Raw genomic sequence first — 13769 nt, 5'->3', positions numbered from 1 at the left:
GTGCCCTGGCTCTAGGGGGGGGTGTCTGGGGGCAGACTCAGCGGGGCGCCCTGGCTCTGGGGGGTGGCTGTGGGGGCAGACTCAGCAGTGCCCTGGCTCTAGGGGGGGGTGTCTGGGGGCAGACTCAGCGGGGCGCCCTGGCTCGGGGCAGAGTTCAGCCAGGCCAGCCTCGTGGGACATGGGGCAGTAGAGCAGGGGTGTAGATGGACGTCCCCCCGACCAAAATGAGACTCTCTGTGTGTGGCACGAGGGCAGCAACCCGAGCTCTCCCTCTCCGTCCGCCAGCGCCGGGGGTGCGGCTGGGAAGCGGTGCCGGCGGCGTCTCCCCTCTGCCCCGTGCTGCGGGGACTCACCCAACTCGTGCTGCCCGGGGTTGTCCGAGATCTCCATCGCGTACATCTTCAGGCCCAGGTAGCTCTTCCCGATGCTGTAGACCCGGGTGATGTTGGGGCACTCCTCGTTCACCTCCTTCATCAGCTGTGAAGGGCAAGGGGCACGGTTAGCCTCTCCTGCCGGGGCTGGCCAACGCGTGCCTGCCTTCCCTGCCGGCGGCGGGCACCGCGAGGGGTGGGCACAGGGCGGGAGCTGCCTGCCCCAGCCGTGTGGAGGCAGGGAGCGAAGGGAACGTACCTTTCTCATCTCCTTGTAGTTGTGATGCCTGAAGTCCAGCTTGTCGGTCACCACCGGCTCGTTCTCCCAGGAGTAGATGTTGTTGGGGTCTGCAGGGAAAGTCGGGCGTGAAATTCGGGGCTGGCGCCAGGTCCAGGCACCAAACGCTCCCGTGTCCGCCCGCGGGCCGCCAGCCCCCATTCTCCCCAGCTGGGGCCAGGTGAAGCTGCCCACAGCAGCTGGATGAAGGCAGAGGCCATCTTGGCTAAGGGTAGCCCCCGGCCTCTTTCCGGTCTGAGAAGGCCCTTCGCTGAGGTCGGCTTGCATCCCGTTTAGAACAAGGAGAGGCGGCCACCATTTTGGGAAGAGGGCAGTTAGCCCCAAGCGTCGCTGACGAAGATTATTGTGCAGCCTCTGCTGATAGAGAAACTCCCCCTTACGGCGAATAACGGCAAAAAATGACCAGTCAGCCTAACAAGTTACCTACAAATCTATCCCTTGCTCCAGACCCACCTCTCAGCCGCTCTGTGTGTAAACGGCCAATACCTGAGCAGATGTCAACAGGGACAAAGCTGGTCCGACGCTGCGGGCTGCGTTTCTTAAAGGACCCATTTTCAGAATTCATTTTTGTTCACAACCTAATTCGCGGATCCAGGTGTAACACCTCAGCCCGTGCGTGCTGGGCTCAGAGTCCGGGCTGCCCGGCGTGGGAGGATACACAGTCTTTTCCCTCCGGAAGAGAGGCTATATCCCTGCTTTAAGTGCAAAACTCACCCTAAACTACAGGGCCTGGCCAGCACCTCCAGGAGAACAAGATGACCCAGAATTATACCAGTAAATACTTTAAACTACCCGAGCGCGCCGGGAGGGACAGAAATGTTCATGCTTCAGGGCTTGACCTGGCCTATAGCTCCTGGGTGGTCAGGAGGGAACGTTGCCATCGGCAGGTTATCCCATCCCTCAGGGACTCTCTCAAGCAGCTGGTACAGGTCACTGCCAGAGCCTGGCTTAAAAGGACTGCGGGTCTCATCTGGCCCAGCGGTTCCTGTGTTGCTGTGCACGACCTGGCAGGGCTGTTGGGTGAGAGGCATTTCTCGGACAGCCCCGTCCCAGACCATTTGGGGTCTGAGCGCGCAGTGCCAGCCCGGCCGCGGACCTGGGGCTGCTGGCACGACAGAGGGCTGCAGAGGAGACAGGCCAGAGGGACCGAGAGCAAAGGGCTCCGGCTTGATGCCACACAACAGAACGAAGGGGAAGACGGACAGGCCTGGCCAGACGGCCTGTCGGAGGGGGAGCAAAGGGACAAGCCCACCCCAGCAGCGCGTCCTACCTGGCAAGGGGCAGCCCAGGATCTCCGCCCTCAGGCAGATGGTGCCGTTCTCAAACCAGGTCTGGGGGTTGATGCGGATGTAGCGCGCCACCACCGGGGTGGGGAGTGCATTGAGCACGGGCGTCTCGGGGTCCTTGTTCCCCAGGAACACCTAGAGACAGACAGACGGATGCGGCCCTGGCCTTCGGCTGCTTGCGAGGCTCCTTCTTATCCCCGTTATAAATACTCATCCTTCTGGGGGAGGTGGGTGCTGGTGACAGGGGCTGGCGTGCCAGGCCCAGGGCCTCCAGCCCTGCACCCCCCAGCAGCCGGAGCAGGGTTCCCCCAGGCTGCCCCCTGCCCTTGGAGTCACTGACCTCCCGCCTGCGCCCCAGACCGGATCTCCCCCTGCTCTGAGCAGGACAGCGCCCACTCGCCTCGCGGCCCACTGCCTCCATTGCCCAGAGCCTCCCCAGGCCACATGCCCAGCCCTCCTCCCGGGGCGGGATGCTGAGTCCTTCTTCAAAGACAAGCCGGGATTCTCCCAGGCTCTGGACTGCCAGGCAGCGAGAGCCGCGCCGTGTCGCCTGGCACTAGAGAAGCAGCGGGTGGGTCCAGTGTCCGCATTGCCCAGTTGGCAGCTCCGAGGGCCCAGGACCAGAACCCAAAGGGTTACGTCCGCCCCAGCCCCCGCCTGCTCCCCCTGGCTCCCATTCAACCCGAGCTGCCTGCGAGAGGCTGGAACCTGGCACCAGACCCAGGCTTGTGCCACAGGGACGTGCCAAACCCCAGGGAAACCAACAGCTGCTCTGCCCCGGGCCAACAGGGCTCCAGGCGCCCGCCGGGGCCCGTGCCAGCTCAGAGCTCCCCAGGGAGAGAGCCACAGAGTGCAGTGTGGGACTCTCACAGACACCCACTCACCGCCCAGCCACGAGCCCACCCCCACTGCCCTCCCCAGGGGGGCCTGGCTCCCTCTCGGGGGCGCCAGTGAGATGGGACGAGCCAGGCGGGACCGTCTCCCCCTAGTGCAGAGGGGGCTGGGAGCTGCCGGTTCCTCCCCTCCCCCCGCCAGGCTGATTGCTTTCTGCCTCTTTCCGAACTCAGTTCTTTCCCAAAAGATTGGGCAGGAAGAGGTCAGAGCACAGTGAATTCTATAGCGCGGACACACACACTGCACGTCTGTAACACACACACACACACACACACACACTGCACGTCTGTAACACACACACACACACACACACNCACACCGCACATCTGTACACACACGCACACACCGCACATCTGTACACACACGCACACACACTGCACATCTGTAACACACGCACACACACACTGCACGCACACTGCCCGTCTGTAACACACACACACACACTGCACGTCTGTACACACACGCACACACACACTGCCCGTCTGTACACACACTGCACTGATTTATTTACACACATGGACACACACACACTCACCCCCTCCAGCCCGGGAGGGAGGGATTTTGCTGGGGGCTGCCAGGGGAAGCAGAGCTGCCCCCCCCCCGCACCCCAGACAGACGCTCTTTGTGCTGAGGCTGGAGCCCAGCTGATGCTGGGAGGTGGGGGGGGGGCACAGCCCACGCAGCTCTATTAACCCTCCGCAGACTGGCTGGTGCCGGGAGAGGGCTGCGGGGAGCAGGGAGGGGTCCGGTCCCATTGGGGGGCTGTCATGGCTCTTGCTGCTGGGGGAAAGGCCCCCAAGGTGAGCGAGAGGCGCCCTCAGGATGGGGGTCTGGCCTGGTACAGCCTGACCCCAGGCTCCAGGGCAGCAAATGTCGCTTAAAGTGCCCAGTGCCCTGCCCGTGCCCGTGGGGGCCGCGCACAGCTCAGCGAAATCCGGAGGCTCTGACCCCGCACCTCCGTCCCCCAGTCCTCGAGGCCCCGGCAGGCGCTGCCACCCACAGCCACCGACTGTAAAAGAGCCCATTCGCCCCGGTGCTGGCCCGTCGCCCCACCAGCCTCCCATCCCCGCGCTGCCCCAGGGCTGGGGCGCCCCCACTCACCACCTCCTCCGTCCCGTTCCTGCCTGGCTGCCAGCTGTGTGTGTCGTTACTGAACTGGACTTTGTAGGAGGTCACCCAGTCGTAACTACATGGGGAAGAAGGGGAGAGAGAATCAGCCGTGGGGTCAGTCACCAGCACTGAGGGGTTTATAGGGACCCTGGTCCCCTTCACTGATAGCCCCACAAGAGCTGTCCGAGAGCCTAGATACCACGATGAGGGGCTCGCTGACCCAGCCAGTGGCTGCGGCCCCGGATCCATCACCCCGCGCTCTCCCCTCCCCTTCACTAGCTGCTTACGTCCAGATGGAGTTCAGGCCTTGTGTGATGACGCCAGTGAAACGGGTCGGCCGCCGGGCATCGATCTCCAGCCACTGGTCCCGGTCCTCGTGGCCGGCACACCAGCCTCCGTCATAGAAGTCACCGTCGTGAATCCCGGACTGCGGCGGGGGGGAGAACAGAGAGCGGCGGGAGGTCACTGTGGGGGCAGCCACGGAGCGTGGGAAGCTGTGCGCTGGGAGTTCCCTTGCCAACGCCCCGGGGAGCTGGGCTCCTTGGGGCTCCCCGCAGCAGGGACTGCCCCGCCCGAGATAGCGAGCACTACTGCGAACAGGTAACCCAGCCCGAGCTGGCCTGTGGCTCATCGCCCCCCCAGAACTGCGGGGAAATTCACCAGCTCTGCGCAGGTCTGACTAGTCTGAGCGACTTGGGCCAGACGTCACGAGCGCTCCCCCACATCAGGGGCGCAGGTCAGCGGGAGCCACCATGCTACCGGGAATGGGGCAGCTTCCCACCCAAAATCCCCACATCCTGGCTAGAAAACAGAGCCCTGGTTTCAGTGGGGAAATCCACGGAGCTGTGCAGAACTCCCCCCAACCCTCCCCGCAGAAACGGGCCCAGTTCTCTGGCTCTGAACGAAATGGAAAGGCGGGGGGGCTGCCGGGTCGTTATGTACATTTCAGTGCCCGATGGCGGCGCCCCCTACTGGGGAGGGGAAATGCTCAGCAGGACCCTTTAGCCAGCTGCCGCGGGAGGTTTCTCGCCCTCCAGTGGAAGACGGTGCAGTGAAGAGGCTAGTGTGGGGGACGGATGGGGTGACCCTGCTAGGGGGGAGAGAGTTAGGTGAGGGCGCTGGGGCTGCAGCCAGGATCCGTCCTCTTTGGAGCTGTCAGAATGGCACCCCAGAGCCCCTGGAGGGAGACGACGCCCAGCTGGTGGCCAGGTAACTGCCATGGGGGCGGGGAGAGGCCTCGCTCTGAAGGAAAGGGCTCCCCCCTCCCCAGCACACCTGTATATTGAGGCGTCCCCGGTGGGCACCCAGTCCGTAGCGCTTGATGCTGGAGGCTCGTAGCTGGAAGTCCGACACCCTCAGAGACTCCAGCCCCAGCGGGGGACATTCTGGTGGGAGGCCGAAGGGGGAAAGGAAAGAAAATCAGCTTAAAGAAAAGCCAGAGGGGCCAAAGGCATCCTTGGTGCAACTCCAGTGGCCTGCAAACAAACCTCTCCTCCCTGGAGCCTCGGCCAGCAACAGGGGCAGGAGGAGAGGGAGGCCGGGCCAGGAGCCGCTCCCCCTGGAATCCCATCCCCTGAACAATGGGGAGACCCCACCCAGGGGCAGACCAGCCGGGCTGGGCACCCTGGGGTGTCAGGGACGATCTCTCTCCTTCTCTCACTGGCTGGCGTCAAGTGGGATGTGATGTCCAGGGGCCCATGGTCTGGGTGACAGCCAGTACCAAATCTGGCTGGACCCTGCTGCCCTCTGCACTTAGCATCACCCGGGCCCCAGTGAGCCCTGCTCAGAGCCCTCCCTGGCACTGACTGCAAACTCCCCCAGACGTACCCGGGGGGCAGAGCTCCGCACTCCCAGCTCCCTGTCCTCTGTGCTGCCCTAGGCCCGGGCGGTACGGGGTATCCCCTGCGGCCTATTCTCCAGTGCCGTAGTGGGTCTAGGGGTAAGTGCTCAGCAATGGGGGTTACCCCGCAGCCTGAGAGATGGAAGTATTTCCTCCTGTTTCCCTTTGCTTGGTTTCAGTGTGTTTGATGAGCTCTTTCTCGGAGCCGATACAGAGCCCAGGGCCCGGTTTGCTGCTACGGGGTGCTGGGCTGCTGGCTTGGAGACCTCACGTCTTGGCTGTCACAGAGGCTGCAGGCAGCACAGACAGTGCGACCATTATCAGCAGGGAATGAGTCTAGGGGCTCACGCATCTACCCCCAGAGCCAGAGCCAAGAGACTTCAGTACCGGAGCCAGCCGTGCAGGGACACAGGCCGTCGCTAACGCCCCCGGGCTAACCCCAGCGTTCCAGCCAATTCCAGCCTGGCCGGTTACATTCAGCTTTCCTGATTCCCCCAGCAGTTTAAACCGCATCCGGCATTCCTCCTCGCTGCCTGGCCTACATTACTGCAGGGTTACTCGGCCTATTAAGCAGCAGCCGTGCTCCCCCCCCAGAGGTGGCTGCAGCATTTCACAGCTGGGTGGAGTGCAGGCACAGCTGTTTGCACCACCCAGAACGCCGTGTTAGTGCTAGGGACGGGAATTATTTATTGTTACACTGGGCACAAAGTCCGAGGGGATCCCCTGGATCCAGGGGGCTGCACACAGCCGTGAGGCCAGCCTGCTTCAGTTCTCCCCCAGCCAGGACTCAGAACAAGCTCCCGGGTGGAGTCTTCCCCGGCTCCCCACCCCAGGAAGAGCGCAGCACACTCAGCCCAGCCTGGAGCCAAACACACTGCTGGAGACCCAAGCGCTGCCGGAGATCAGGCCAGCGGATACCAGAGAACAACGGAGTGCTGAAACCACAACCACAGCCTGTGAGGATGAGTCAAAGAGCCATCATATCCCGGCACAGCTGGCGCAATCCCAGGGGGTCTGTGCGGGGGATGGGGCCAGGCCGGTCGCAGCTGTTCCCCTGTGGAACCTCCCGCTGCAGGCTGGGCTTGGCCCTGCGGGGGAGGCAGGTAACTGCGCTGCTCTGTGGCGCCCCCTCTGGTCGTTGCTCAGAGGGCGGGGGGTAAAAAGGGAAGTCCTGGGAACTCCCCGGCACCCAGACTCACTGATGGCGCCCTGGAGATGCTGGGAAGAGAGGGGATCCCGCAGGGTGACTCGGACACAAACCCCACCCACCCCCCACTAGTGCTACAGCCCAAGCATGGGAGCCAGCAGGCCCTGCGATGGGAGAGCCGCGCCGGGCAAGCCACAGGCTGGGAGTGGCTCTCACGAGGTCTTTGCCCAACGGGGTCATACACCCTCCCTCCCCCACAGCTGCGGCAGGGCCAATGCCACCCGGGCTCTTTCACTGCTTCCCTGGGGCTGCCCTGGGCACGTGTGGAGACGCAGGGAGGAGCCCGGGGAACTGGGTTTCTCTGACCCGCTGCGGGGCGAGCAGCCTCCCTCCTGCCTCTGCAGCCCGACCCGAGCCCCGTTTCTCCCGGGAACGCCCGAGCCTGATCCCAGCAGCCTGGAGCGGAGCCTTCGGCTCCCTCTCCGCAGGGGAAGCGATCTCGTCTTCTCTACACCCCGGCCACGCTCTCAGACCTACGGAGCGAGCCCACCCTGCGGTTCAGTTGCCTTGCCAGGGACGCAGGCGGGTTCCCTGCCCCTACTGTGCCACTGCCGGAGCGTCGAGAGCGGCGGGGACGTGGCTCGGCTCTGCCCGGCCCACGAGTGCGTTTGTGGAGCTGAAATACCCCTGGGGACCAGTCACTCCGCTCCCGGTGCGACTCCCACGTCCTCCGGACCAGCACCTTGGCGCCGCCAAGGCAGGGACAGCACCTCACGGCAGTAGCAGCCACTAGGCCACGTGGATGCCAGGAGTTCCTGCCCTCAGCACCCAGCCCAGGCCCGAGCACCCACCAGCGCCTTGGCGTCTCGGGGCAGCACCTCTTTGCCTGGGCTAATGTCACGCGGTGCAGGAGGCTCGGGGGCTGGAGATCAGGCCCTGCGGCTTTGCACGCCCCTCCTCTGTGCTCCTGTGCGAGTCCCCAGTTCTGACAGGGCCTCGGCCCACTGCTTCCCCCAGCTGCGGGGCCCTCTGGCCTGGTCAGCCCCTGGACGCAGCGAGGGCCCCTGCAGCAGATCCGGCCCGGTAATGCTGCAGACTGTGACAAAGTGGGGGATTTTCTTGTTTGTTTTCGGGGGGGTGTCGGGGGTTCGAAGGGGGGGGGGGGGGGGGGGGACTCAGTTTCCCTGGGTGTTACTGGTTTAACGAGGTGAGGGGAGAGGGAGTTTGTTGTTACAGAGGACCGGAGAGGGAACTTGGGACCCCAGCCAATGGCCTGGAGGATGGATACCCCAGCGACCGGTGACCTGAGACCCCAACCCGGAGACCCAGCCCAGGAGTTGCAGCCGGTTCTGGCCAGTGGGAGGACAATGGGCTGCAGAGTGAGGACCCAGTGACCTAACCAGCCGGTTCCAGCCAGAGGACAGAAGCGAGGAGAGGAGGCCCCGGTTTACAACCCTGTTTACCTGGAGAGAAGACAATGGACAGAGGCGGGGCTTGGGGCCGGGGATCTCGGATGCCCAGCTGGGAAGCAGGGGGACTCTGGGCTGGAGAGGGGGAGCAGGCAGAGCCCACCTGGATGCAGAGAGACTGGGATGTGCTGGGCTGAGGGAGGCCAGGCCTGAGGCCCTGAGAGTTTCCTGTGCTGTGTTCAACTCTCAATAAACCCTCCTGTTTTATGCTGGCTGAGAGTCACTCCGGGCTAGAGAACAGGGTTGCATCAACCCCTTTGGGGGTGGAGGCCCCGGGGGGCCAGAGCGAGTGGACTCCCTGAGGGGGCCCACTCCAACCCCCTCCCTCTGTCGCTCACTCTCCCCCACCCTCACTCACTCGCTCATTTTCACCGGGCTGGGGCAGGGGGGTTGGAGGGGGTGAGGGCATTGGCTGGGGCTGTGGGCTCTGGGGTGGGGCCGGGGATGAGGGGTTTGGGGTGCAGGAGGGGGCTCTGGGCTGGGACTGAGGGGTTCAGAGGCGGGAGGGGGATCAGGGCTGGGGTTGGGGTGAGGGCTCTGGCTGGGGGTGCAGGCTCTGGGGTGGGACTGGGGATGAGAGGTTTGGGGTACAGGAGGGGGATCTGGGCTGGGATCGAGGGGTTCGGAGTGTGGGAGGGGGATCAGGGCTGGGGCAGGGGGTTGGGGTTCAGGAGAGGGGTTGGGGTGCAGGCTCTGGGCGGCGCTTACCTCAAGCAGCTCCCAGAAGCAGCGGCACGTCCCCCCTCTGGCTCCTACGCGGAGGCGCAGCCAGGCAGCTCTGCACGCTGCCCTGTCCGTAGGCGCCACCCCCACAGCTCCCATTGGCTGTGGTTCCTGGCCAATGGGAGCTGCAGAGCTGGTGCTTGGGGCTGGGGCAGTGTGCGGAGCCCCCTGGCTGCCCCTACGCATAGGACCCAGAGGGGGGACATGTCGCTGCTTCCGGGAGCTACGCGGAGCCAAGGCAGGTAGGGAGCCTGCCTTAGCCCCGCTATGCTGCCCACTGGACTTTTAACAGCCGGGGTCCCTTTTCGGCCACGCGTTCCGGTCGAAAACTGGACATCTGGCAACCATGTCTCACCCCCGTACCCTGTTTCTGCCAGGCAGAACAGCCCAGAGACCCCGCGTCTCCTCCAGTGCCCCACTCTCCTCCCAAACCTGCCCATCTCTCCGGCTGGTTCCCAGGGAAGCACAATCCCCAGAGCCCAGGGACAGTGACTTCCCACTGCACCCTGCAGGGGAATGTCCTCCAGCCCTATGCTAGTGATCAGCTCCCGCTGTGATGGGGGAAACTGCCCAGTTGCCACTCGCAGTTGTGCCCAGCCCGAGACTAGCGCCCTAGACTCGGCGTCTCCTGCTGGGATGCTGCCAAAGGCTCCTGGCCGGGCTTTGCTCCATGTTTGGTCCTCGGAGGTCCCTGGAAATCTCCCCAGTACAGCTCCTCAGGGGCTAGCGAGAGCGGGCGCCCTACTTCCCTGGTGTCGCTGCTTCACGAGGCCGTCCCAGTCAGCAGCGGGCTCCTGCCAACGTTCCACCCGGCTGCACCGCAGCTGAGCAGGAAACGCTCCTCGGTGCCGCTTGAAGCCTCAAAAGCCCAAGTTAAAACAACAGCGCCAGCTTTCCAAGAATAACCTGCGGGAGCCCGGGCAGGCCCTGGCGCCGTCTGTGGAAAGGTTCAGAGGCCCTGCCCCGGGGGCACACAGGGGGTATCTGTATGTGCATGCAGGAGCTCCTGGGAGGGGGGAGAGTGCATGGGGGGGGGGGTGCGGGGGGAGACAGAGGGGGGTTCAGGCCCAGGCATGCACACGAGGATGTTTGTCAGTGCCCAGGGCAGGGAGGTGGGTACATTTTGACAGGTATGTGAGCCCGTGGCAGTCCCCGTCGGGGTGCCCAGGGCGGGGGGGGGGGTGCAGCCGAGGGGCGGGAGCAATGGATGTTAATGCTGGTCTAATGACGGCCGTATCTCTGCATTTCTGCAGACACCTCTAGCTCGGGCAGGTCCTGGGGGCCGGCTGCAGTGGCAGGCACGGGGTGGGGGACCAGGCTGCTGACAAGGTTTGCTGAGGTGTGTGGGGGGGTTAAGAATCCAGCCCTGCTCCTCCACAATGGAAAGTCACCTCTGCCCCAAAGGGAGAAGGAAGGAGTGTCATCTGGCAGTGTCATCTGCCTCCCAAGTGGGACAAGTTAGCTTTGCCAGCTCGGAGGTACAAAAACACTAGGACATCCGGGCTGACCCCGAGCCAGCAAGACAGCCGGCCGTGTGTACACAGCACCCCGACAGATTTCCCAGGACAAGGGACACTCCCGGGAAAACCTGAGCAGGTGGCAACCGCACTTCCAAGCTCCCGCTGGCCGTGCCCATCTCTGCAAGACAGGTAAGCGTCGGGCACCGGAGCAGGGCGCTGGCAATGTAGCGGGAGCGTATAATCAATGGAATTTGGTATCAGACCCAACCCCACCAGGAATCCCAGGCTGCTCCCTGGGATGGGGCGGGGGCAGGGGGAGCTGCAGGACTCCGGGGTCTCTGCTGCATAGGACGGATGTGCCGCATAGGACGCAGGCCCTCGACTGTGCGTATGGCCGTGCGGCAGCTGGAGACGAGACCGGCGCTGGCCAAGTGGAACCGTGGGGAGCGGCCGGCACGGCATGGGGCTCAGCAGGGATACCTGGGCTGCGTCAGTGCCCCCTGGCGGGGGAAGTACGTACGTGGCTGCTGCTCGGTGGCTGCTCCCTGGCCCGAAGCCTTGGGTTTCTTCTTCAAGACTTTTTTCTTCACTACTTTAACCCGCACGGCTTTCTTCGTGGTGCCCCTGGCTGGAGAAAGGCAAACCAGACACACAGTCACCCCGCTCCTCCTCAGGGAGGGGGCGCCCGGAGCGGGCGAGCTCCAGACTGAGCAGCCGGGCTGCAATTCAGGGCGCTGCCGGCCCCAGGCCTGCCATGGGGGGTGGCTGTGAGGATTGTGCTGCTCCATCTAACCCAGAGATGAAGGCTCCTTTGTGAACAACTGGGGACTGGTGTTTCCTGCTGCCCCAGAGCTCAGCCCCATAGCAAGGGGCCCAGCTGTGTGGGTCCCGTCCGCTGTGACACACACAGTGCCCCCAAGCAGCTCCATTGCTGTCTCTGTGCTGCACGTCCCGGCTGCTGGGAGCAGCACAGACGCAGCGGGGCCAGAACTCGGTTCCTCCGGCTCCAGCGGCTGCGGCTAGAGGAGCTCACGAGGGGCCGTCATCGCAGGGCCTGGGACACGGCCTGGAGCGGCTCGGTCCCGTCTCACGAAGGCGGCTGGGGCCCCGGCGCCCTAGGGAGTTTGTGGCAGAGCAGGGAGGCACCCAGGGCTGTTGGATCGTGGGGGATCCCCTGACCGCAGACTTGCTAGTTCCCCCCAGCCCGGAGGAGCCTGGGGAGCGCCCGGAGACCTGACAGTGGAGGGGAGGCTGGGGCTAGCGGGCATGGATGGGTTCTGGACTGCGTTAGCTCGGTCGCTCTGCTCCACTCCCCGACTCCTCTCCCTGGGCCCCCAGCTTAGAGATCCCAATGTCGCTTCTCCACCCCCTGAGCCAAGCCCAGCTCCCGGAGGCGAGGGGCCTGGCTGTGCTGGGATCTGGGAACAAGGCTCAGGGGCGTCCTGCCCATCACCCTGGGCCAGGATCCGCCCGTCACGGCGTCCCCCATCACCCACTCAGCAGAAAGCTGCTGGCCGGCACTTTGGGGGAGAGCCAAGGGGAGCAGCCCGGCCAGCCAATCCCCTCTGCGCAAAGCAAAGGGAAGAAATCCTGTGAGGGGATCCGGGCTACTCGGGGAAGGATCCCCCCACCCCAGTTCCCAGCAGCCAAGCGAGCCCCCCGCTCCCACACAGCGCGGCGCAGCCCGTTCGCAGCTCGGCTTCTCAGCAACTTCGCACAGCTTGTGTGTGACTGCAGAGAAGTGCAATGGGAGCGTCCGGTGTGCCACGCTGGGCACTCTTGGGGGATGCTGTGTAGTGAGAGATCCCGTCCCCCCAAGCCACACAACGAGCACACAACACCCCGGCACCACACAACACGCCCCACAGAGCACACACAATACACGGGCACCACACAACACGCCCCACAAAGCACACACAACACTTCAGCACCACACAACACGCCCCACAAAGCACACACAATACACAGGTACCACGCAACACGCCCCACAAAGCGCACACAATACACGGGCACCACGCAACACGCCCCACAGAGCGCACACAACACAGACTGGCACCACACAACACGCCCCACAGAGCGCACACAATACACGGGCACCACACAACATGCCCCACAAAGCACACACAATACACGGGCACCACGCAACACGCCCCACAAAGCGCACACAACACCCCGGCACCACACAACACGCCCCACAGAGTGCACACAACACAGACTGGCACCACACAACACGCCCCACAGAACACATACGCCAGGCCACAGAACACAGCCCACACGCCCACAGGAAAGAAAACGGGCGCAGAAGGCACCACAACAGGGACTGCCTCGCACCTCCCAGGACAGGACGCCCCCGGCAAAGAAAACCCAACGCAAGCCAGCCCCGAGCAGGACGCCCCGAGAGTCCCACGGGGAAGCCAAGCCCAGCAGAGCGCACCCAGCCGAGGACCCACACGGCACCCAGAGCAGAGAACTGGCGCCGCACAGTGCACGGACCCAACACAGCCACAGGAGACACAACCACACACGGCAGGAGGCTGGAGCACCCCCCCCCCGCCAAGCGCTCAGCCCCCCCGGTGCCAGGCTGGGCTCCAGCCCCTACCTTCTCCGCCCGCTGCCTTCTCCTCGGCCAGCCGCAGCCTCCCGCCCTCGGGGACGGGCTCCCCCAGCTGCCCCTGGGTGCTCGGCGCTGCGGGTGCCGCCGTCACCTCCCGCTCGCCGCCCGGGCGGAGGGTGGCAGGGCCAGGGGCCCCGTGCGCGCCGGGCAGGCGGGCTGCGGGGATCAGGGCCAGGAGGAGCAGCAGGGGCCGGGCCAGCATGGCGAGGGGCGCAGGGGCCAGGCGGGGCGCAGCGCACACGGACGCGGGGTGCGCAGCTCTGGCTCGGTGCGTTCAGCCCGCAGCGCGGCTGGTCCCTCCCCCGGCCCCCCGGCCGGGCTCCACACAGCTACCGCATTGCGCGGAGTAGCGGGACCCGCCAAAAGCGCCTGGGCTCCCGGCTGGAGGGGGGGGCGGTTCCCGCAGCGCCCGGGCCCCGGAGACCCCAAAGCCAGGGGCAGGGTCCCGCCCCGCTGCTCCCTGGGGCGAGTCTGCTGCTGTTTGCGGCCCGGCTCTGCCAGCGAAGCTCCAAGGAGCGGCCCGTGCCCAGGGCACCAGGGCTGTGGGCGAAGCGTGC

The 13769-nt window shown here is 64.9% G+C and overlaps 1 protein-coding gene across 1 annotated transcript in view; it reads right to left on the bottom strand.

Annotated features, from left to right (window-relative positions):
- The window catches only part of CPXM1 (carboxypeptidase X, M14 family member 1), a 32834-nt gene extending 19342 nt beyond the window's left edge, over positions 1–13492 (bottom strand). The window contains exons 1-8 of the mRNA XM_034771740.1: positions 13198–13492; positions 11119–11226; positions 5235–5344; positions 4247–4386; positions 3951–4035; positions 1940–2090; positions 631–719; positions 354–477 (exon numbers count right to left, since the gene is read on the bottom strand). Coding sequence (XP_034627631.1) covers positions 354–477; positions 631–719; positions 1940–2090; positions 3951–4035; positions 4247–4386; positions 5235–5344; positions 11119–11226; positions 13198–13414 — 1024 coding nt within the window. The 5' untranslated portion in view covers positions 13415–13492. The remainder of the gene's footprint in view (positions 1–353; positions 478–630; positions 720–1939; positions 2091–3950; positions 4036–4246; positions 4387–5234; positions 5345–11118; positions 11227–13197) is intronic.
- Positions 13493–13769: the final 277 nt, after the last annotated feature.

This window comes from Trachemys scripta, chromosome 5, assembly GCF_013100865.1.
Source record: "Trachemys scripta elegans isolate TJP31775 chromosome 5, CAS_Tse_1.0, whole genome shotgun sequence".
NCBI lineage: Eukaryota > Metazoa > Chordata > Testudines > Emydidae > Trachemys > Trachemys scripta.
Note: the sequence above shows the minus strand (reverse complement) of the source record. Positions and strands in the feature narration are given on the sequence as shown.